This window comes from Etheostoma cragini, chromosome 11 (assembly GCF_013103735.1).
Source record: "Etheostoma cragini isolate CJK2018 chromosome 11, CSU_Ecrag_1.0, whole genome shotgun sequence".
NCBI classification, from domain to species: domain Eukaryota; kingdom Metazoa; phylum Chordata; class Actinopteri; order Perciformes; family Percidae; genus Etheostoma; species Etheostoma cragini.
The window spans coordinates 605,037-627,944 of NC_048417.1; the positions used below are offsets into that span (position 1 = coordinate 605,037).

Here is a 22,908-nt window from a genome sequence, read left to right on the forward strand (position 1 = left end):
ACAGTTTAGAGAAATCTGTAGGGGGGATGGGGCTCTATAGAGAAACCTTTAGGGGGTGCTATAGAGAAACCTGTAGGGGGGCTCTATAGAGAAACCTATGATCAAAGAGTGAGAAAACAGCGAAGAAATGGCCAAAACTGCATAGTGCCCCTTCAAATTAGCAACAGTGTTTGTCAGCAGCTACAAAGCCAAAGTTAAGAAGCAGATCTTTAAAAAAAATAGCATTAGGAAGTTAAACATAAGAACTCTAAAATATTAATATATTACTTGGGACTAGAAGCAAGAAATCAGCATAAACCTGTTGTTGTTTTTAAAGGTTCCGGCAAACTTGCCAGCATGGTGACATCCCTGCAGAGTTTGGTTTGACCAGAAATCAGTAGTTATTATGAAATAAAAGGTAAAATAACAAATATTTAGCAGTGAAATCTACATGTAATGTAGAGACTTAATTGAGAAAGCAAACTTTGATATTTTGATATCTTGCAGAAGGAAAGAAAATCAATGAAAAATGTTTCCTGAATGTCATCTGGCAACAAATCTCACTCCTATCGCGTAAACATGGACGCTTGGTCAGGTGCCTTTGGCATTGTTATTGTCGCTATATGTCTCCCTTGGCATTGTTATTGAAGTCTCCTTTAGCGGTATTGACGCTATAAGTATCCTCTATCATTGTTAGTAATGCTATAAGTCTAGTTTGGCATTTTTATTGATGCTACAAGTCTCCTTTAACGTCAGATCTAAACACGCTTGGTTTGGACTACTGGCGTCACTTTTGAGGCAGTTAGGGTAAGGAAAAGGTTGTGGGTGGACTTACGTTTAAATGACTCGCGGGACAATAATGGTGCGGTTGAGTTTAGGAAAATAACAATGGGACAGTTTAGGGAATGTCCTGTGTTGTTTGAAGCCCCACCCCCGACCAACTTCCATATGTGGACTTTCGGCCTTTGTAGTTGCTGAGCTCGCTGGTGCGTTCTATATCCTCACTGGAGAGAGCTTTTTTGTCGTATCTGACGCAGACGCCCACTGCCCAAATGTCCGTATTTTGCGAGGTTGGAGTGAGAACAGGTTGAACTTGGATTTTGTGCAGTAATTTGTTCAACTCTGCAACACATAATGCTTACTTGAAAGAATTCAGTGGCTTGTTGCATGTGTGAATTGGAAAAGACTGTTGCAGTATTTTTTTTTTGATTTCTTTGTGTGTCTAAGAGTTTTGAATATTTTTGGGATTTTTAAACAAGCTGGTAATTCATAATTTGTAAAATTTTAAAAATGGATGATACTGTGAAATTTTTAAAAATTACAACAAGATTAAATATAAGTTGTGGTGTCTTGTAAATATTTGTCCTTTTTAGGAGTGTATGAGTGGTATTTACCAGTATAAGTACATTTAAAAACGGTAAAAAGAAAGATCGAAATTCATGATTTATTTGTACAGACGTCATGTTGGTTTGTCCCAGAGTTTATATAATAAAACATGTTTTAAAGTTGGAGTCTGAGCGTGCTCTTTCAGTGTTAACACAGTCGGCCGGGGTTTACATGGTCTGTTTATCGATCGTCACATTAATAGAAAAATACAGGTTTCAAAAATGACCTTTGTTATGTAGGACTTGGGATAATTGGATATATTTTGACAGCAGTGCCAATACATTACCTGATTTTGGAACTGATACCATATAATGACTTCCTGAGGTCTGTTCTGACAAAAAACACTGTACTTAAAGGTGCAGTAGGTACAACTTAAAAAACTATCTTTCTTTCATATTTGCTGAAAATTACCCTAAATTGCAGTAGAACTTCTTGAAGCTGGCGCCACCTACAGCCTGTAGTGGGATCTGAAAAAATCACACCCTCCCTGCTCAGATGCACCAATCGGGGGCCGGAACGGGTCTAACTGCGTGTCACTAAGCTCGTTCGAGATGAACTGCACCTCACCTGCAAAGTGGATGAGAGCAGGTGGCAGCAGCGGGGGGGACAAAAATCTGCGGTAAAGTTGGACATTTTCCAGCCGATTCCAGCCGTGTTCAGGCTGAACAGGAAGTGATAAAAACACTTTGGTGCGATTCTGATTTAATAAAATCTAATCAGACCCACATATCAGCTGGTACCCAGTCTCCAGTTGTTTTAATTATAACAGAGTAGAATGTTCTACATGAGATCTGTTGCTGATTTTAATAAACAACACACTGTAGATGATCTGTGATCTGAACGGATTTAGTCTCTCTGACTTCTAAACGTCACAATCAGCCGCACAACACGTGTTCTGGACAGAATTAGTCTTTAAATCAGACAAATAGCTGTTAAAATCCCTCTGATTCAAAAAAAAAAAAAGTTTATATAAAACGTCATCATGTTCAATCGATTGTGAACCAATCAGCTGTTAGATCAGCTGAGATGCCGGCGTTTCCCAGCATGCTCTGGGTCAGCCTGGGTCCGCCTGGCTCTTGCAGTCGGTGAAAAGCAACCGCGCCCCCTGCAATCCAGAACTGCGGCCGCCTTGCTCTCGTGAGATTTCCGTTGCCTACGTGTGCATGACGTCAGAGCAAGTCGGGATCAAGTCAGACACAAATCTAACCGGCATGCAACGGGCGCCGATCGCCGGTGATGGATTCTGCGCAGACCTGGCTCATCTCGAACGGGCCTAATGACTGCTCATGCACACGCAGTCGTCCTCCCTCATGGAGGGGGGGCTTAGGAGACCAATTTGGGCTTCTGCTGAATAAAGGAGGAAGGACTGAGAAGTTTTTGACTTCCTATCCTACCAATCCTACCTACGGCACCTTCAATCTAATTGATCGATTTGTAATCATCGACTTGTGTCATAAGTAAAAGTTATAGCAAAGGTGATTCATAACCAGAACAACAAACTACTTTCTTCAGCGAAGAAAAGGTCAAAGAAAGGTCAAATTTCAAAAGGCTTCAATTATGTGTTTTTACGGCATAATAAAAAAATATACATATACATTAAAAATATATATACATATACATAAAAAAAGTAAATGCGTATGCCTCCTTATGGGATGGATTTCAGTCCACCTTTGTAACTGCAACTACCTTCAGAAAAAGTTTGGCTTTTTGAAAATATTTACAATTTTTTTTACTTGAAAATCTTTCCAACAAAGACAATGAAAAAAACACAAAATACAAATAAAAGTTCAGTAAATGTTTGATTATGGTTGCTGAATTACAACTGGAGTCTTTTCTAGAAATGTGTTGAGAGAAATTTGGAGCTCAAGCTAAAAGCATTTCCTCTGTTTTCATCACACATTTTAAAGGGGTGTCCTCTCTTAATCACCTAGTCAAATAATACTGTGGGTAGGATCTTTACAAATTGAAAGACTTCATTTTGATTTATTGTTTTAATCTTTTATTAATATATATAATTAGAAGTATGTTGGTTGTCACTTTAAAGTAAAAAATCTAACTGAGCACTAACAAATATGCTTTTGTCTTTGACAAGCACCGTAATATAAGAGCTTTTCCACAGTCTCCTCCGGAGGGAGAAATGGAGCAACAACCCCTGAAACTATTAAACGTGTTTCATGCTTCTTACGTTCAGCACGGTCAGGGTTGTCTGGACGGCGGTCTGGACAGCAGTCTGGACGGCGGCCTGGACGGTCAGGGTTGTCTGGACGGCGGTCTGGACAGCAGTCTGGACGGCGGCCTGGACGGTCAGGGCTGTCTGGACAGCGGTCTGGACGATCAGGGCGGTCTGGACGGCGGTCTGGACGATCAGGGCGGTCTGGACGGCGGTTTGGACGGCATAATGACAAAAACACGCAGAGGGTCTGATAGCCAAGCCAGGCTCATCCAAGATAATGTAACAATTTGGACCGCGGGTTACAGTGATTGGCTACAGAAGAGAAGAAGTCAGTTCTTTGACCCCCTCTGGTCTTTAAATCACATCTGAATGAAAGGTTTGGGGCGACCATGCTCGCCATCCACAACCCCCCAACCACGCTGAATCCAAGAAGCATGAAACCTGCGTAGTCAACTTCTTTTAGAGAAAATCTTTGTCCAGTCAAGTGTGATTCCTGTAATGAACTCAGCCTTCTCTATGTGGTCCACATGCACCCTGCAGTAGCAGTAGGACAGCCCCAATGTTTGCATTCATCAATTCAATGTTAATAGTTTTTGTGTTGTGGATATTGTCATAAGTCTTGCTCAATGTTTTCCTAACAGAGCGTTGTAGCACCACCATCACCACTGTGGAAGAACAAGAGGAAACCTACTACACTGGTGTCCAGTTACCACAGAAAACAAAAACACTTGAACTCAAGCCAGAGCCCAAACATTACTCTTCCTCTTTTGAGAAGAAAAAAGAAAAGCCAGTTTTCCTTAGCCAGCTTGCCCCAGCAGCTGTAACCAGCGGGGAAACGGCCAGGTTTACCGTCAAAGTGTCCGGCCTTCCAAAGCCGACAGTTCAGTGGTCCCACAACGGAAAAGTAATTAAGAGCTCCTCCATTTACAAGCTGATAGAGACAAATGAGGAGTACACGTTAGTTATCACTCAGGTCACGTCTGAGTATGAGGGCGAGTACTCTTGTACCGCCACCAACAGATTTGGCCAGACAACAAGCACCACATACCTCGAAGTGAAAAAGCAGGATGTTGGCCAGGCGGAGAAATGGGTGGAAAAGATGTTTAAAGTCACAGGTCAACCCCCAACCTTTACAGTTCAAATCCAACCGGTGAGGTGCTCAGAAGGAGGAGAAGTTTCTTTTAATTACAAAGCCAGTGGTGATCCAATACCTGATGTAAAGTGGTTCAAGGGGGCTTTTCAGATCCAGCCCAGTAGAAACTATATCATTTTTGCCAACCCAGATGGATCTGGTGTCATTAATATAAAGAGTGTCAAACAGGAAGACAGTGGGCTCTATACTTGTAAGGCCTCCAACCAATTTGGAGAGGCGTCTTGTAGCGCTGAGCTTGTTGTATTTAAAGAATCGAGGAAACAGGAGCATGTAACCATGGTTCAGAAGAAAGGTTATAAGGTTACAACGACAGAACAAGCAACAGAGTCTCGCTTGTACCAGGTCAGCCTTCCAGGTCAGGACAGATCAGATCAGATGGTTTACACCATCGGTACTGAAGACCGGCAGATCATTCCCAGTGAGCAGGTGGGCTCACTTAGAGAAGTAGACATCTCTGCCGCCACTATCCATCGTGAGCAAATGACCCATCAGGCAGCAGTGCTTCAGTCTCACGAGATGGAGGAGAGGGTGTCTGTGGTTCCTACCCATCCACCTCAGGTTTCAGCTGTTCCTGTGAAACAGCTTCACGTGGCCACGTTCACATCGTCGGTTGAAGAGAGTCAGGACCTCACTGAGCAGCACTGCGATCGCATTCAAAGCCCTGAGGTCATTGAGCTGCAGGCAGCTAGAGAAAAGAGATCAATGGTTATGTCAGCTGTTGCAGAGGAGCTCACCACGCTTTCTACAGTTAGCACTGAGCCTCTGCCCGACAGGAAGTCTGCTAAAGTCGCGCCCACTTCAGAACCCAAACATCTAGTCAGTGGGCATCAAGTCGAGTTGCAGTTGCCCTTCCTTAAAGAGCAGTCTCAGGAGATCCCCAAACCTCAGGAAGAGAAAGGTTATAAAGTTAAAGAAGGTGTCAAAATTTTATACTCAGTCCAGTCCGCAGAGAAACTGGTGCTTGCAGAGGGCCACACAACTACACTAGCAACAGCAGATTCTGCTGTAAAGTCTTTAGTTGGGAAAGAACAGCACCGACCTGTCATGGCTTCAGTTAGCGAGTCCAAACAGACTCTTTCCAAGGAGTCTAAGTTCTCTTTGCAGAAGCCCGTTGAGGAGACAGCCCATCTTTGTAAGGATAAAATGATGAAAGTGGCTCTGACTGCAGAAGAGAAGCAAATGTTGCAGGCTGAGCCCACTCAGCAGCTGCCAAGTCTGGACAGTGCCATGTCCATTCAGTCCCAGGTAGAAGGCGAGCAGTTGTTGCACCTGCAGGTTATCACAGATCAGGACCTCCTTCCATCTGAGAAGGGCTTCACCTGTGAGAAACCAGAACCAGAGCAGGCAGGAGTCAGGAAGAGTCCCACTCTGCTTCACAGCGTTAGCCAGGATGAGCAGAGGACAGTTGTTTGTGAGGACACATCAGAGTTTGAGGCCAAGGCTAGCACCATGACTATCCAGCCCCAGAAACAAGCCCCTACTCTTCTGCATCTTCAGTCAACCCAACCTGTGGAGGCCCTTCCCAAAGAGGGAATTCTTCTAATTGAGAAGCCTGACCAGCAGGTTGCAGCGCAGAAACAAGAGAAGGCGAGAAGTCATGCAGCTACCTCGGAAGAGAGACGGGAGCTCGTAGCAGATTATCACACAGAGTTGGATTTGTCTGTCACTGGCGATAAGTCTCAGCTTCGAACTGAGCCCATGCCTCAAAAAATCCTCCAGCTCTCTTTCCAGCCCATGCAGCTGCCAAAAGAGACACCAGTTACTACTGACGTTAAGCAGCAGCGAGCTTTGGTGCAAAAGGAGGATCGCGTCAATGTGATGCATGTCACTAGTGTGGCAGACAATCGGGCTTTAGAGGAGGGTCACACTGAGAGTCTTACAGCAGTGGATAAATTCACCTGCCAGATGGCTGTAGAGCCAAAACTTCCCACCGAGCCAATCCAGATTGAGGAGAAGGAGATCTCCACCGAGACTAGTGTTCTTCTAGAGGCAGCAGAACAGGACTTTGCTGTTCAGATCCAAGAGGGCCAGTCAGTCAGACAGTCAATAGTGATGGACGAAAAGCAGGTGCTAACGGGGGAGCTCTCTCAGGTGATAACCAAGTCTGAGTCCGCTAAAGTCGTTGTCACCACACAGCCAAAACTGTCCCTTTTGGCATCAGAATCAAAAGACACCACACCTCTTCCCAAAGAGATGACGTTTGTCATTCAGATCCCTAAGCCATTCAGTCTAAATATACGTAATCAGCTCAGAGACGCCCTTCAGTCTGCTGTGGCCAGAGACCAGCCGGTGTTGCTGGCTGACGTTGTAGGAAGGTTACAAGCTGTAGAAGTACAGGAAGTTAAGGTTCAAAGAGAGCCTAAGAGAGCCATGTTTACATACCTGATCACGACGACAGGTGCTCCCATGGAGATAACTTTGGCTTTTGAGGGTAAATACCCTCAGACAGCTGACCTCAGGACTGAACTCCAGGCAGCCTTCCACTCCATAGTGTACCAGGAAGCCCACGTTCTTACCTCAGAACAGCCGGGCACTATGCAGTTAGACAAACCTCAACGGGCGCAGGTCACCTCAACCCGCTCTAAGCAAATGCTGTCATCCATGGTAGAGACTGTGAACGTGGCAGAGAGCGTGGTGGGTTTCACTGCGGTAAGATCTCAGGCTGCGGCACTCAGGACAGAGTCTAAAATGGCAGTTGAATGTGCTGCAGCTGAACAACAGGTTGTGGTGCAGGAATCTAAAGCAGCAAGGATGGAGCAGTCCATCTCAGCCCAGGTACAAATGTCTACAGAGTCTCACATGGCTTTTGAGCAGTCAGTGCAGGTTTCAAAGCAGGAGGATAGGTCAGTTAGGGTGAAAGGCGAAGAGAGGGATGTAGGAGCAGCTATGGTTACCACTACCTTGCGTCCAACAACTGTCCCCACCGAACAGGTGGAAATCAGCTTCCAGAAGGAGCACAGGGAGGAGTTCTTTAAAGAGGAGAGCACAGTTTCCAGGCCAGAGCAGAGAGAATACCCTGTGGTAGTCACCTCTCTGGAAGACGTATCCATCGACGAGGATAGTAAAATAACCTTTAGCACCACCATTAAGTATGTCACAAAGGTAAACTGGTTTTTCAACGGGCAAGTGGTGAAATCTGGCAACGAGTTCAAGTGTTCCAAAGACCATGACACATACACATTGGTTATCAACAAAGTTGTCAAGGAGAGGCATCAAGGAGAATATGTTTGTGAGGCTGAGAATGAAGCTGGCAGGACCACAACATCTTCAAGACTCACTGTGGTCTCAAGAGGTTTGACAACAGGAAAATCTAATGTATCATTCATTCATCCATCCACTTTCTCAAAGAACGACTAATATTTCAAAAAAAAAATCGTTTATTCAAGACAGTAGATGCTACCTCTCTCAGATATAAGTGTCAACGTCAACGTGGGCACACTGCGCAGGCGTCAACACTTGGGCGTTAACTCCCATCAACAGACGTTACAACCATGTTTTGATTTTACACACCGTTGGGTGCTGATGTTAACAATTCCTTAATTTTGGATCTCATTCCAGTTTGAGTGTGTAGTTTTTGGTTTGTTAGCCTTATTGGTGATTTACTTCTATACTTACAACACTGACAGTCAGGGAAACCCTTAATCTTGGGCATTGACGCCTGCGCAGTAATCTTGAGTTGACGTTAAAACATGTATCGGGTGTGATCTAGCATCTACAATTCAAGACTTTTCATCACATGATATGATGCATTTATCATTTTGGTCTCTATATTCATTTTCATAGATCGGCATGAGCACCCTTAGCAGGTCACTGGATGATACTAACTCACCATGTCTTGTTTGTTCCACATCATTGGTCAATTTTTGCCAAAAGGCCAGAACCGTCACAGCCACGCAAGTTTAGCTTTGTTCTCTTTACACGATATGCATCTCGCTGAAAGGCTTGTCATGATTCTGGCCTTCAGGTAACCTTCAACCTCTTTCCATGGTCACTATAGCATGTCAATGTCAACCAGTTCCTTTGTTTTAAACCCATGATCTTTCACATTCCTTCAGGTCCATTCTCTCCACAATGTCTCTCTGCATGCTTTCAGGTCTTCAACATGACATTGCTTCATCTTTCACAAACTCTTGGTTTCTCTTCATTTTAGCTGGAACCCTAGCCCCATGTAAAATCAGTGATAGCAGATAGCTATCATCATTTGGGGCTAATGTTCTAGCTATTTTTCTCCTCCACAGTCACTCCTGTATCCACCATCGTGCATTTCACCATACCTTGTTCCTGATCTGTCAATGTTGTACAAGAGTTTGGTAGATTCCATGACTAACATTTACCCTTTTGTCTGTGTGCCTCAGTGCCACCTGTCTTTAGGCAGAAAATCACACCTCTGGAGATCAACATCGGCGGCCAAGCCAAGTTCGAATGTGAAATTGAGGAAGCTCCGAGTGTCACCTTCAAATGGTACAAGTCTGGCATTGAGATCAAACAGAGCGACAAGTATAGGATCCTCAGCCGGCTCACCAGTTCCTCCCTGGAGCTCCTGAACCCAATCAAAGCCGACAGCAGTGAATACACCTGCAAGGCTACAAACAAGCATGGCACTGACAGCTGCACTGCATCGCTCATCGTCACCGGTAAGACCCCAGTGGGACCTCATTTTTTATTCCTGCTTTATATATGTGTCTGTTTGAGAGAGAGAGAATTATATACATATTTGCAATGTGTTTGTATTCCCTGAATCAATTTTGGGCGATGTGGAAGTGATGATTTGTAAATAAATTGGATCTGGTCTTACATTTTGGCAAGGTATGACAATGTAGAGGATCGCATTTTCTCATATGCAATCCTAAATTGATTACCAAGTTGAGATTGCACAGGTTATGTTTTGATAGTGTATTTCTTCTACTTTCTAAAACTTTGTTCAATTTCATGTTCTACCTGCTCTCCATAGAATTGTACCCACCAATATTTGTATCACAACCAGACCCAATGACTTTATATGTGGGCAAACAAGCTGTGCTCCAGTGCTCACTCACTGGATCCTCACCCATCGAAGTTGTCTGGCACAAGGACAACATAGCCATCTCCTCCGAAGGGAACTATGTAATGAAATGTGAAAAGAACAAGTATTCCCTTCACATTAAAAGTCTTGAGCTGACAGACCAGGGAGTGTACCTGTGCAAGGCCTCCAACAGTGTAGGCACTGCTACTTTTACAACAGAGCTCAAGGTAATCAAGAAGCCCAGCTTTGTTAAGACCATTGAGCCAGTGTCAGCTGCTGTCAATGACGCTCTGAGGCTGGAGTGCCAGGTGGACGAGGACACTGGTGTGACCGTCACCTGGACAAGGGATGGCAAAAAAGTCCACCTAAGCATGGAGTGTAAAATGTCCTTTGAGGACAAGGTGGCTGTTGTTGAGATACCCAAGTCCAAACTGAAGGACTCGGGTAAATATGTTTGCACAGCCACAAATGAGGCTGGGAGTTCATCATGTGAGGCTGTGGTAACAGTTCAAGGTAAGATCCTAAAGATGATCTTTCCGTTAGCTTTTAGGAAAACGTATAACTCTGAAATGAGCAAGTGGATTATTGCTGACGCTAACACTACGCTCCGCTGTGTTGTTGTCTTTCCTTTTGCATTTTTTTTTCACACTTTTCTGTCTGGGTTATTTTGTTTTTGTTTACTGTTTCACTCTTGATGATGATCTTGGTGTGTTTTTGAACTGAACACTCCTTTCAGAGCCGCCTATCTTTGTTAAGAAAATGGAACCTAAGATTACATGGAAACAAGGTATAGCTGCACGCTTACAGTGCTCCGTTAAAGGATCGCCTGAACTTCATATCCACTGGTTCTGGAATGAGAGAGAGCTTGGTGATGGAGACAAATATAAAATCTCTTTCAAGAATGGAGTTGCCTCTTTAGAGATTATGGACCTTCTGGTCACAGACAGTGGGAGTTACACCTGCGAGGTGTCAAATAAAGCCGGCAGCGAGAGCTGCAACACTCTTATAGCTGTGAAAGGTTTGTCAAATCTTGCATTTTATTTACACTCACTGTCCATTTCAGAAAACCTTTGGTATTAACTGCATACGTACCCTTCTGACACCCAGAGCCCCCATACATTAGAAAGGAGCTGCAGACAGTTGAAGCGATAAAGGGAGCAGCAGCTCAGCTGGAGTGCGAGATCACAGGAACTGCTCCTTTTGAAATCAGCTGGTTAAAAAATAAGAAAGCCATCTCCAGTGATCAGAAATATAAAATATTTGCACAGGATTCCTTATCAAGGCTGGAGATCCAGACCTTTGATAGTGCAGATGTTGGAGATTATCAGTGTGTCATATCTAACGATGTGGGGAAAGTCTCCACCAAGGCCCAAGCTAAACTTAAAGGTTAGTAAAGCTTATTGACTGAGGGTTCATTTTGAGCTTTAACCCTTGTGTGCTGTTCAGGTCTGTGGGCCCGGTTTCACTGCTTGAAAAAAAGAAGTTATGCTATTTACTATTTCTTCTAACAAACTTATTGGTCTTTGCTCATTTTCTGTGATGAACATACAAAATAACCATGTTGTCTTTCTGCACCAGCTATTCTCACAAAGAGTTACAACATTACAAGCACGTTCACCTGTTCTGATTACGTTCTAAGAAATAAGCACCAATAATAATCAAAAATCATGTTTCTTTTTTGCCTATTTCATATTTGCATTTCTTTGTTTTCTCACAAAAACGGTAATGATCATATGATCATTAATGTGATCTCACAGGGGTAAATGGCAGATGACTTGTTTTGTCCGTATTGATTTAAAAGACTAATAATGTGGTGGGTCCTCCAGACCTGGGGTCATTGGCTGTGTAACAACAATATGAACACCGCACAAGGGTTAAACTAAGTTGTTGACTCTTTAACTGTTTTCGTAGAACCGCCAACCTTCTCGAAGAGGGTTGAGAGTGTGACAGCGGTGTTGGGAAATACGGTAAAACTCCAGGGAACTATTAAGGGATCAGCTCTCATCTCTGTAAAATGGATGAAAGACTCTGAAACACTGAGAGATGACGATCCAAACATCAAGATGGTGTTTGAAAACAACGTTGCTAGCTTGTCGATAACGACAGTGGCCATCAGCCATGGCGGCAAGTATTCGTGCCAAGCTGAGAATGAGGCTGGTCAACAGAAATGTGAAGCCTCCTTGACTGTGCAAGGTCGGTCGACATCTTTGATGCAGAGATGCTTGTATGCTCCTATGCTGAGTTCCTAGGGATCTTGTGTCTCTATATTTTAATAATTAACGGATCTGTTTTATCCTAGAACCGGCCAGGATTGTAGAACCTGCAGAGTCCATTAGTGTGACTGCAGGCGATTCGGCCACATTGGAGTGTACAATTTCTGGAAGCCCAGACCTTAAAGTGAAATGGTTTAAAGACGGAAAGGAGATGATCAGTGGGCGTAAATATAAGATGACTCTGAAGGACAATGTGGCCAGCTTGAAGATTCTCACGGCAGAAAAAGGAGACACTTCAGAGTATAAGATGGAGGTGTCCAATAAAGTTGGGAAAGCCCAGTGCACATGCTCAGTCACAATCTTAGGTTAGCTCCGGATTTCTGCTTCTTTAACATGTGATCATGCTTTTTCTGTTTTACATACTGTATAATGAAAATATAACAAGTCTTAGTTGCTCAGGTTGTTAACTTGAAGGTAACGTTTGGGGACTTACTACTAACTGAAAAATTGGATTTAATTGTAAGTAAAAACTGTGCAGAGTCTCGTTTCCTTTTACATCTGACCCAAAGGATGTTTTTAAAAAAAACTATGAAATTGTGTTAATGCATGAGTTGTTTTTTCTTCAACAACCAGATCGGATAATGCCTCCAACTTTCACCAAGTCTCTGAAAAGAGTAGATGGAAACATCGGTAAGGATGTCTCCATGGATTGTAAGATGTCTGGGTCTCAACCAATGACCATAGCTTGGTTCAAAGACGACCAGGAGATCACGTCTGGATCCAAATTCCAGCCTGAACTCAAAGACAGCTCCGCTACCCTGAGAATTATACGGCTGGAGAAAGCTGACTCGGGAGTTTACAAATGCAGAGCCACCAATTCAGCCGGCTTTAAGGAAACCAGCGGCACGCTCTATGTCAAAGGTTAAATGGCTTATGTTGTGCCTCTTTTTGTTGTGTACAATCGTTGAACGATTTCATGCTAACGTGGAATCTTTGTTTTGTCCACGGCCTCCAGAGCCCCCGGTGTTCACAGCAAAATCAGACAACCAGGATGTTATACCGGGAACAACTCTTTGCTTCAAAACAGCCTTCACTGGAACAGCGCCTTTAGCTGTAAAGTGGTTCAGAGAAGAAAAAGAGATTACAACTGGAGGCTCATATTTCATAAAGAAAGATGCTTCTTCAAGCTCTTTGGAGCTTCACTCTGTGAAACCCAGTGACTCGGCGAAATACACATGCCAAGTGTCCAACGATGCTGGGAAGGTGGACTGCACCGCAGTCCTCTTTGTGAAAGGTGCCTTATTGAAGTGTCCTTAGCTGTGTGAAAATGTCATGCTGTCAATCTATTGTGATACTAACATAATGTCTTGTGTCTGTTAATGAATGTTAACCTCTTCTCTCAGAACCTCCCGCATTCGTGAGGAAGCTTGAGGCGACTAAGCTCGTCACCAGCGGCGACTCCGCCAAGCTGGAGTGCAAGGTGACGGGCAGCCCCGTCATCGCTTTTAAATGGTTGAAGGATGAGATGGAGATCAGCTCCGGCCCTAAATACACAATGTCCTTGATTGACTTAGTGGCAGCTCTGGAAATAGCCAACTGTGCAATAGAGGATAGTGGAGATTATGTGTGCGTGGCGTCCAGCGAGGCTGGTAGCGACCGCTGCAGCAGCACAGTTACAGTCAAAGGTTGGTTGGTCCTTTATTGTACTCCCAGTTTTGTTAAATGACTTTTATTTTGACATTGAAGGCATTTTCTTTCCTTCGGTTCCAATGACAAATCATCAGTGTTTATCCTGTGAAGACGCCTCTCTCCTGCCCTCTGCTGGACGAGGACATAATTGAGAACTCAGAGTTCAACAGCCTGGCTTCAGGGTCAACATTTTGTCCATTTTCCCCAAAAAAGACTTTGATTATCAGTCCCAATGTCTAAAACAATCCAAGATAGACTGGCCATGATCCTGTAAAAGCCTCAAATCTGTGTGAAATCAACCTCAGGGCTGTCATAATGAATGCGTTAATAACGAGTTAATGTAAATTCCTTTGATTTACATTATTTGTTTTTTAACTCCTCGGGTCCACTTTGACCCCTTATTAAAGTTTCCATATCAGAAATTTGGGAGCAAAGAGCGTTGTGGGGAATCAATCACGTTATTTTGGGTAGTTAAAAAGAACATTGATATAGGACCACATGAGGACAACATGAGGGTTAATGAAAGTCAATGGAAATATTGAATGGGGAAAAACACTTCCAGAGCCGCTAAAGAACCTAAATGGGTCACTGTTGACCTCGTTGGCTTAAAATGGGCGTGGCCTCTCCACGGGGTAAAACCTGCGAATGTCTTGTCATTAGAGCTGAAGAAGTCACTCAAGGCATCTGCAACATCACGATAAAACTCCAACGGATGCTTTTCATGCGGATTATTATCAATGTTCTCTTCTAGAGTCGCCGTTGTTTGTGCGTAGCTTGGAGCCCAAAGATGTGGTGAAAGGCTCTGAGATGATACTGGAGGGCCAAGTTTCTGGCTCCGCCCCTTTCACGGTGTCGTTTTATAAAAACACGAAGCTGATTAGGAATGACAAGAGACACCGGATCACCGTGAAAGACGAGCTGGTGGCCCTGCAGGTGCTGGCCGTAGAGGCCGGAGACGTCGGTGTGTACCGGTGTAATGTTGAGAATGAAGTGGGGAGGGCTTCCTCTGAGTGTCACGTCACGCTGAAAGGTTGGTCTGGTTGCTATGGTTTCTCTTTGGTTGCTATAGTTTCTCTTTAAAGGCCCAGTGGGTCACATGTGTAGTCATAATACATTGTAGTCATTATTAAATCTGTGTTGCCCGTCTCAAACAAATGAAAAAATGAGTATTATAGTATAATATCCAGAAATATTAGTAAAAATCAGATTTTATTTGAGTTTAGCAACAGATCTGCTGTGTCAGTATACTCTGCTCTGATTGGTCCAGAATGTTTCTTTCAGCTGATTCCCGTTGGATTGTTTCAGAACATGAATCTCATAGAAAACCCCGAGCTTGCAGGATGAAGCGTGGCTAGTTTCCAGTAGAGCAGCCAATAATGTTATTTCACGTCACGTTTCCCTTGTAGAAGCACCGTCGTTTGTGAGAAAGCTGGAGAACTTGAGTGTTCTGGTGGGCGGCGAGGCGTCCCTGCAGTGCACCCTGAGGGGCTCAGAGCCCATGACCGTGTCATGGACCAAAGACAACCACGAGCTCACAGAGGCTGAAAACATTCAGATTTCATACGAGAACAACGTAGCTCTGCTGCACTTCACCAACGTACACAGTGAGCACGGCGGCAAATACTCGTGCCAGGCCCAGAACCAGGCCGGGAGCCAGACCTGCTCCGCTGTGCTCACAGTCAAAGGTTGGTTACAGGGCGCAACAACTCAGACTCTGCATCAACTCATTAAGTCATTATATGTATATATGTGTATATGTGTATATATATGTGGAGAATATATAAAAGCCCATGTTGTATGCTTCTAAGGAGGCTCCCCTCCAGTGGCCTGGTGTTGATACTTGTGTGTCTCTGTGTGTGTGTGTGAGAGAGAGAGAGAATGAGAGTGTGTGTGTGTGTGTGTGTGTGTGTCTGTGTATATGTGTGAGTGTGTGTTTGTGTGTGTGTCTGTGTGTGTATGTGTGTGTGTGTGTGTGTGAGAGAGAGAGAGAGAGTTAGAGTGTGTGTGTGTGTGTCTGTGAGTGAGAGAGTGAGTGTGTGTGTGTGTGTGCGTGTGTGTGTGTGTGCGTGTGTGTGTGTCTGTGTGCACGTGTGTCTGTGTGTGTGTGTCTCTCTCTGTCTATGTGTGTCTGTGTGTGTGTGTGTGTGTGTGTGTGTGTTTCTGTGTGTGTGTGTGACGTCAGGCAACAGAGGGCAAAGAAAACAGAGAAAAGCAAATAACCTTCATATTTGAGGGACATTTTCTGCATGAAACAACTTTAATAATTAATCAATTATCAAATCCAAATATCATAAACATAATTTAATGACTTGATGAGTTGATGCGGAGTCTCCAGCCCAACACGGTGTTTCTGGATTCTTTCCTGACTTTGTGTTTGACGTCTCAGAGCCCGCTAAGATCACAGAGGAAGCCAAGTCCGTGAGCGTGACCCAGGGGGACCCGGCCACGCTGGAGGCCCGCTTCCTGGGCACCAAACCCCTCCGGACCAGATGGCTGCAGGCCGGCACGGAGCTGACCTCCGGCCCCAGATATAAGATCCACGGCACAGAGACCAGCTCTGTGCTCAAGATCATCAAAACGGAGAAGAGCGACAGCGGCGACTACACCTTCGAGGTGTCCAATGACGCCGGCCGGTGCTCGTGCGACGCCACGCTCACCGTGCTCGGTCAGTTCTGCAGGAACCAGGTCGCCCTGGTTACGCCTGGCGTGGTTACATCCGATGGCCGGGTGGAGCTCTGGGAACCAGTGTCTGTATTCTCACAACTGATTAGCTAATTAAATGGCTAATGCAGTGTATTCTCTAATGAATGTTGAACAGAGAGCGCCATCTAGTGGCTCGGACAGAACAGACACTGGTTCACCAAGCTTCATTTGGCCAACACTGTTTTTAATTAATTAATTAAACAAAAAAATTAAATTATTAATTATTATTGGCCATCCCTATTCTCACCTCTCCTTTTTCCTTTTATGTAATTCAGATCAAATAATTATCCCGTCTTTTACGAGAAAACTAAAAAAGACGGAAGGTATCAAAGGCTCGTTTGCCCACCTGGAGTGCCTGGTGTCCGGCTCGCTGCCGATCACCGTGCAGTGGTTCAGAGACGAGAAGGAAGTCCAGACGGACGACAGACACAAATGCACGTTCTTTGAGAACGTTGCTTTTCTGGAGATCTCTCATCTCGACAGTAAAGACAGCGGCAGCTACACCTGCATGGCTCGGAACCAGGCGGGGGCGGTGCAGTGCTCTGGGACGCTGTTTGTCAAAGGTGTGAGGACGAGTGTCTCATCAGCCAATAGTTACTTAGAGCTAACGATTTGTCAACAGGGACACAATTTCTCCGTTAGGTCACAGGGGTCAACGAGATCGGAACAACGGCGGCCGGGACGCGATCCACCTCCGGGACACAATACGCTTCCAGGACGCGATCCGTCTCCGGGACGCAATCCGTCTCCGGGACGCAATTTGTCTCTGGGACACGATCCGCTTCCAGGATGCGGCCCGTCTCCTGGGAAGATCCGCCTCCGGGACGGGATCCACTTCCGGGACGCGACCCCCCCTTCGACCGACCTCTTTACGCAGATTTACGTCTTTTCAATCCTACCGTAATCGTGCTGTTTTTATGGAAGATGCTTCCCATTGGAGTACATTAGGCTAACAGTCGTGTATGTATGTGTGTGTGTTTCTGTGTGTGTGTGTGTGTGTGTTTCAAAGTCGTGCTCACCACCACGGGAAAAAAAATTGTGTCCCTGTCCACAAATCAATGGATTAAATAAGGTTTCCAACTCACCCGAGACGGGCTGGATGTTCTCCATATGCCGTTTTCAGAAGCCTTTCTTGGTTCTTCTCTCTCTTCCAGAACCTCCATGGATTCTGGAAAAGCCTGAAAGCATGAATGTCTTGCCGGGCTCAAAGGTCCAGTTTAACGTCCTGGTCTCGGGCACACCCCCCCTGACCATCAAGTGGTTTAAAAACAGGAAGGAGGTTTCCTCCAGTGTCGACTGCTCTGTGATCAAAGACAACACCTCAAGCTCCCTGGAGCTTTTCTTTGCCAAAACCTCAGATTCTGGAGAGTACGTCTGTGAGATCCAGAACGATGTGGGCTCCACGTCGTGCCAGGCTACGCTCTTTGTCAAAGGTTATCATTGTTCATGTCAAATATGTCTCCATCCATCTGTTCTTATGAACATTTTGAATTTCAGTCTGTTGCCTTGACGCTGACCCTCCACTTTGTGATGAAGTATTTAATTAAAGGTCCCTGGACATGGTCTTTGGATGCTTTTATAAAATACTAATACTGTATCTAAAGTCTCTTTTACATAGACCTTAGTGGTCCCTAATACTGGATCTGAAGTCGTATTATTATCCCCGTGGTTACAGCTATTGTTGTCTTCCTTAGAGCCCCCTAAGTTCACACGAACGCCGGCGCGCGTGTCCGTGGTCCGTCCCGGTCAGAGTAAAGTGTTTGAGTGCCAGGTGACGGGCACACCTGAGATAGACGTGTACTGGTTCAGGGAGGGCTCTGAGATCAGCCCCAGCGCCCGGTACACCATGGCCTTTGTTAACTCTGTGGCCACGCTGGAGATCCGGGGGACGGACGTTAAAGACAGCGGGCTGTACTACTGCGAGGCTCGCAATGAGGCCGGCAGCGAGAGCTGCAGCATGGACCTAAGGGTCAAAGGTCAGTTGGGTCAGAAGACATGGTGCAGGACATTCAACCCTCATGTTATCTCCCTGAGGACAACAGGAGGGTTGATGTCGCGTTACTAAAACAATGCTGAGAATCACTATATTATTAAAATGGCTTTTAAAAACTTTTCCATAGTTGAGAACATATTTGATGGAGTCTGCGGCATTTGTAGTTTTTAGAAAAGAATGAAGTCAAGAGAAAAAGGTGATGACAGTTTTCTTTCTCTCATCTCAGAACCGCCATCATTTATTAGAGAGCTGGCCCCAGCTGATGTTGTGCAGGGCGCCGCTGCTTGTTTTGAGTGTCAGGTTGCTGGGACTGGTCCGTTTGAGATAACATGGCACAAAGATGCCAAGGAGATCAAACCCAGTGCCAAACATGGCTTCTCCCAGATCAGTGACGCTGTGGGTCTGGAGGTGCACAAATGTGACGCTGTAGATGTTGGTGAATACCAGTGCACGCTGGCCAACGAGACGGGAACCTGTACTTGTAAGACTACGCTAAGCCTCAAAGGTTGGTCTCATGATAATTAAAAATCCACATTTGAATCTTTGCGGAAAAACTTAGCCTGGAAATCCAAATTCCAAAGATTGAGGGTCTGGCATCGAGTAATGAAAGGCACCAAGCGCTTGAAAATCTCACTGCCTGCAATTGGATAATACTACAACCAATCACAACAACACACAGGGGGACGTATCCAGACCAGCTAGCTAACTGGCTAACTGGTAGATTAGACTGTCGTCATCTGTGCAGCTCGCCTCTGGCCCCGCCTACATTGGATACTCCAATGTGATTGGTGCAGCTTGGCCACAATGGCATAGTTGATGAGCAGCATTACTCAATTCTATTTTGTTTATAGTATCAATTCATACCAAGTTATCTCAAGACACTTTACAGATAGAGCGGGTCTAGACCGCTCTATAATTTACAGATAGAGGTTATAGACCATTTTATAATTTACAGATAGAGCAGTTCTAGACCGCTCTATAATTTACAGATAGAGGTCTAGACCACTTTATAATTTACAGATAGAGCAGGTCTAGACCACTCTAGAACTCTACTTGATGCCAGATTAACTTGCTGAGTAAATTCAAATATTGATCTTGGGGGGATTCTGGATTTCCAGGGTAGGAAAAACTGGAGGTTTCCTTTAACATTTCCCTGGTTGTCTCTGATAGAACCACCAACATTTACCAAGAGGATTGAAAACACTGCCACCGTTCTGGGTAAAATGGCAGAATTTCAGTGTGTTGTCAAGGGTTCTCCCACTCTCTCTGTACAATGGCAAAAAGATGAGAACTGGATTTTGGAGGATACAAAGATCGAGAGAACATTTGAAAACAATGTGGCGTCTCTCAGAATACCTGCCTGCGAGGTGACACACAATGGGAAATACACCTGCCAGGTGGTAAACGAGGCTGGGCAGGACAAGTGCTTTGCCACGCTAACGGTGCAAGGTATACCTGTGCTTAACTAAGCTATCAAATCTCTTTCCATGGTCCTAACTTTGCATGAAACTCTGTACTTTCTTTTTTACTTTGCTTTGCATTGTAGAGCCTCCTCAGATCACAGAGAAACCTGAAGTGATAAAGGTTACAGTCGGAGATCCAGTCAGTCTGGACTGTAAGGTAACAGGCTCCCCTGAACTCAAAGTGAAATGGATGAAAGATGGCAGGGAGCTTCAGTCCATCAGGCAGCACAAGCTGATCTTTGAGAATAACATCAGCAGCCTAAAGGTCCAGTCCGCTCAGAAAGAGGATGAAGGAGATTATGTCTTTGAGGTGTCAAACCACATCAGTAGCTGCACCTGCAAAGTCAAAGTGATCGTGCTAGGTTGGTGTGAAACTCCTGTGGTACTTAGACGTAGAGATGTTGAATAAAGTCTAATAATTTTCTTATGATTCCTTTGGTAACAGAACAAGTAATTGCCCCGAGCTTCATCAAACCCCTGGTAGACATGAAAGAGATCTTGGGCTCCTTTGTTCAGATATGTTGCAAAATATCTGGTTCCCTCCCCATCTCTGTGGAATGGCAGAAAGACGGGACCAAAGTCTCTAGTGGTGTAAAACACAAACTCATTCAGCAGGACAATAATGTGTCCATTGAAATTGAACAGCTGGAGAGATCTGATGCAGGCTCCTACTCTTGCAAACTGACCAACGCAGCAGGAAGTTGCAACTGCAGTGGATCCCTCGTGGTTAAAGGTTAGAAAGTGCTTTTAGACGTCATTGTTTGTGTAATCCCAAACCAAAAAGGTGAGTAACACTTTAACATGGTCCGTCTTGTTCTTCAGAGCCTCCCAGCTTTGTGACGGTGCCTGAGTCCCAGGCGGCTCTACCAAATGGCACTGTTCGCTTCAAGGGCACTTTTAAGGGAACGCCACCCTTCACGGTCAAATGGTTCAAGGACAAGACTGAGCTCATGACCGGGCCCACTTGTTTCACAGGGCTGGAGGGACTGTCTTGCTTCTTAGAGCTCTATTCAGTGGGTGTCACCCAGAGTGGAGTTTACTCTTGCCAAGTCAGTAACGATGCTGGCTCTGCACGCTGCAGCGCAGACTTGACAGTCAAAGGTTTGACTTGCATCTTTTAAATCAACTCTTGCGTGGCTGTGTTCATCTCACATATGCATCGCTGGCTAAAACGAGGGTCCCAGCTTTCATTGTTACTCTTTTATAAGCTTCAACACTGCTGCAGCTTCTCATCAAGAACTATCTGTCGCCTTTGTGATGCACTTGCTTTTTTCACACCCATCCCGTCTCTACTGTTAACCCATCGTTGTCAGCTCATCTGCTCAGATCATCTCATTTGCTCACTTCATGTATCTCTTGTAACAATCTAGTCTAACAGTAGTCCCTACATCTTCCAGTAGCTAATACATCTTTATTTTGGCTTTCCAGAACCACCTGAGTTTCTGCTGAAACTCCCTGCCACTAAGTTTGTGAAGCAGGGTGAGTCACTCCGCCTGGAGTGCAAAGTGAGTGGTACAGCCCCTCTAAAAATGACCTGGTACAAACACGACACCAAGGTCACAGATGGGGGCAACTACAGGACATCATTTGTTGATTCAGTAGCGGTCCTGGAACTGGGCCTTGCCAGCTTTGACGATGATGGCGTTTACACCTGTGAAGCTCAGAATGATGCTGGCAGTGTCAGCTGCAGCACCACCCTTACCGTTAAAGGTCAGCCTCTCACTGACGTCCTAATCATTTGTTGTTCATTGTCTGAGTTTTAGATGCATAGGCTCTTCAGTGTGAGGTTTTAGTTACAGTTGTTTTGTATTGCTTAAAGCTGAAATACGTAACATTTTTCCAAGCCCTTTATATATCAATCCCTGATGGTGTTGCTGACAGCTTAGGCTGGCAACTTTAATGCTAGTTGTGTTGTTCCACTATTGAGAAATGTTCATTGGCTCTTTGGGTTGGCCCTCTGTTTGGGCGATCTAAATTAAAACATGCTGGGACCTTATTCCCTATAATTCCCCAATCACACCATTTAGCTGTAGCTCCAACGTCCATCCCCAACAGCTTTGTCTTGTCACCGGTAGTTTCAGGGTTTCAGTGCACTTCCACAATTCCATTTGGGTTGTAGCTCCAACATCTTTTCCCAAAATTCTTCCAATTCCCACCACAACTCCACCAGGTAAGCTGTAGTTCGATCTAACATTTACAGGTTTATCATCTGGACTGTAGTTTCAACGTCCTTCTACAAACAAATTTGCCATCATATCATAGTTGTAGTTCCAACCAATTCTATGATTTAGTCTTATTTTTATTTGTATTCCCATGACCTTTCCATCACAGCTCATCTCAGTGCCCTTCCACAAGTCGGCCATCTTATCTAACAAATTCCAAATTTAATTACTTTCCTTGTTCTAGTTCTAATTAATTTCTACAACTCAGCCATCTTAGCTGTACTTAAAACAAATTCGACAAGTCAGCCCCTTCAGTTAGCTCCATCGCCCTTCCCCAACAACTCTGTCTTGCCACCTGTAGTTTTAAGTGAACATCTTTCCCCAAAAATCTACAAATTTAAATTAAATCTCCACAATGTAAACCGTAGTTCCATCGTCCATTTAAACGCTGGGTTGTATTTCCCAAATCTGCCATCATATCATAGTTGTAGTTACAACCAAGTCTTCTTTTGTACTTATTGTTATTGTAGTTATCATGTTATCCCATGATCCTTCCACAAGAAGCTCATCCAAGTGCACTTCCACTACACAGCCATTTTAGCTGTAGTTCCAACAGATTTTTTACCCAAAAGTTTTACCATTTGATCACTGACAAGTCCGCCATCTAAACTATGGTCCCGACAAATTCTGCATTAGTTCTGCCATCGTTTCTGCTTTCAACACATTTTCACAACTTGTCCATTTTCTCAGGAGCCAAGACTGAAGATCCAACAACTTTCAACAACTTAGCTGTAGTTCAAACCATCTTTGACAGCAACTCCACCCTTTTAAGTGTAGTTTAAAGAAATATACATGAGTACAACCTAGAGAAACACACAAAATTTGCCCATAAACTTAGCTTCCTCAGACCTAATTCCCAAAATTAAATTTAATGTAAATGTGCTGTATTTATATAGCGCTTTTCCAGTCTTAACAACTGCTCAAAGCGCTTT

At 44.6% G+C, this 22,908-nt stretch overlaps 1 protein-coding gene across 1 annotated transcript in view; it reads left to right on the forward strand.

Moving 5' to 3' along the window:
* LOC117953076 (titin-like) overlaps positions 1-22,908 on the forward strand; it is a 225,219-nt gene that overhangs the window by 43,216 nt on the left and 159,095 nt on the right. Inside the window, 21 exon segments of the mRNA XM_034885791.1 lie at positions 4,180-7,983; positions 9,047-9,325; positions 9,643-10,206; positions 10,430-10,711; positions 10,801-11,079; positions 11,605-11,886; positions 11,993-12,271; positions 12,922-13,200; positions 13,310-13,591; positions 14,347-14,625; positions 15,002-15,280; positions 15,982-16,260; positions 16,574-16,861; positions 17,453-17,731; positions 17,993-18,274; positions 18,518-18,796; positions 19,462-19,740; positions 19,838-20,116; positions 20,200-20,495; positions 20,606-20,819; positions 21,183-21,464. Coding sequence (XP_034741682.1) covers positions 4,180-7,983; positions 9,047-9,325; positions 9,643-10,206; positions 10,430-10,711; positions 10,801-11,079; positions 11,605-11,886; positions 11,993-12,271; positions 12,922-13,200; positions 13,310-13,591; positions 14,347-14,625; positions 15,002-15,280; positions 15,982-16,260; positions 16,574-16,861; positions 17,453-17,731; positions 17,993-18,274; positions 18,518-18,796; positions 19,462-19,740; positions 19,838-20,116; positions 20,200-20,495; positions 20,606-20,819; positions 21,183-21,464 — 9,645 coding nt within the window.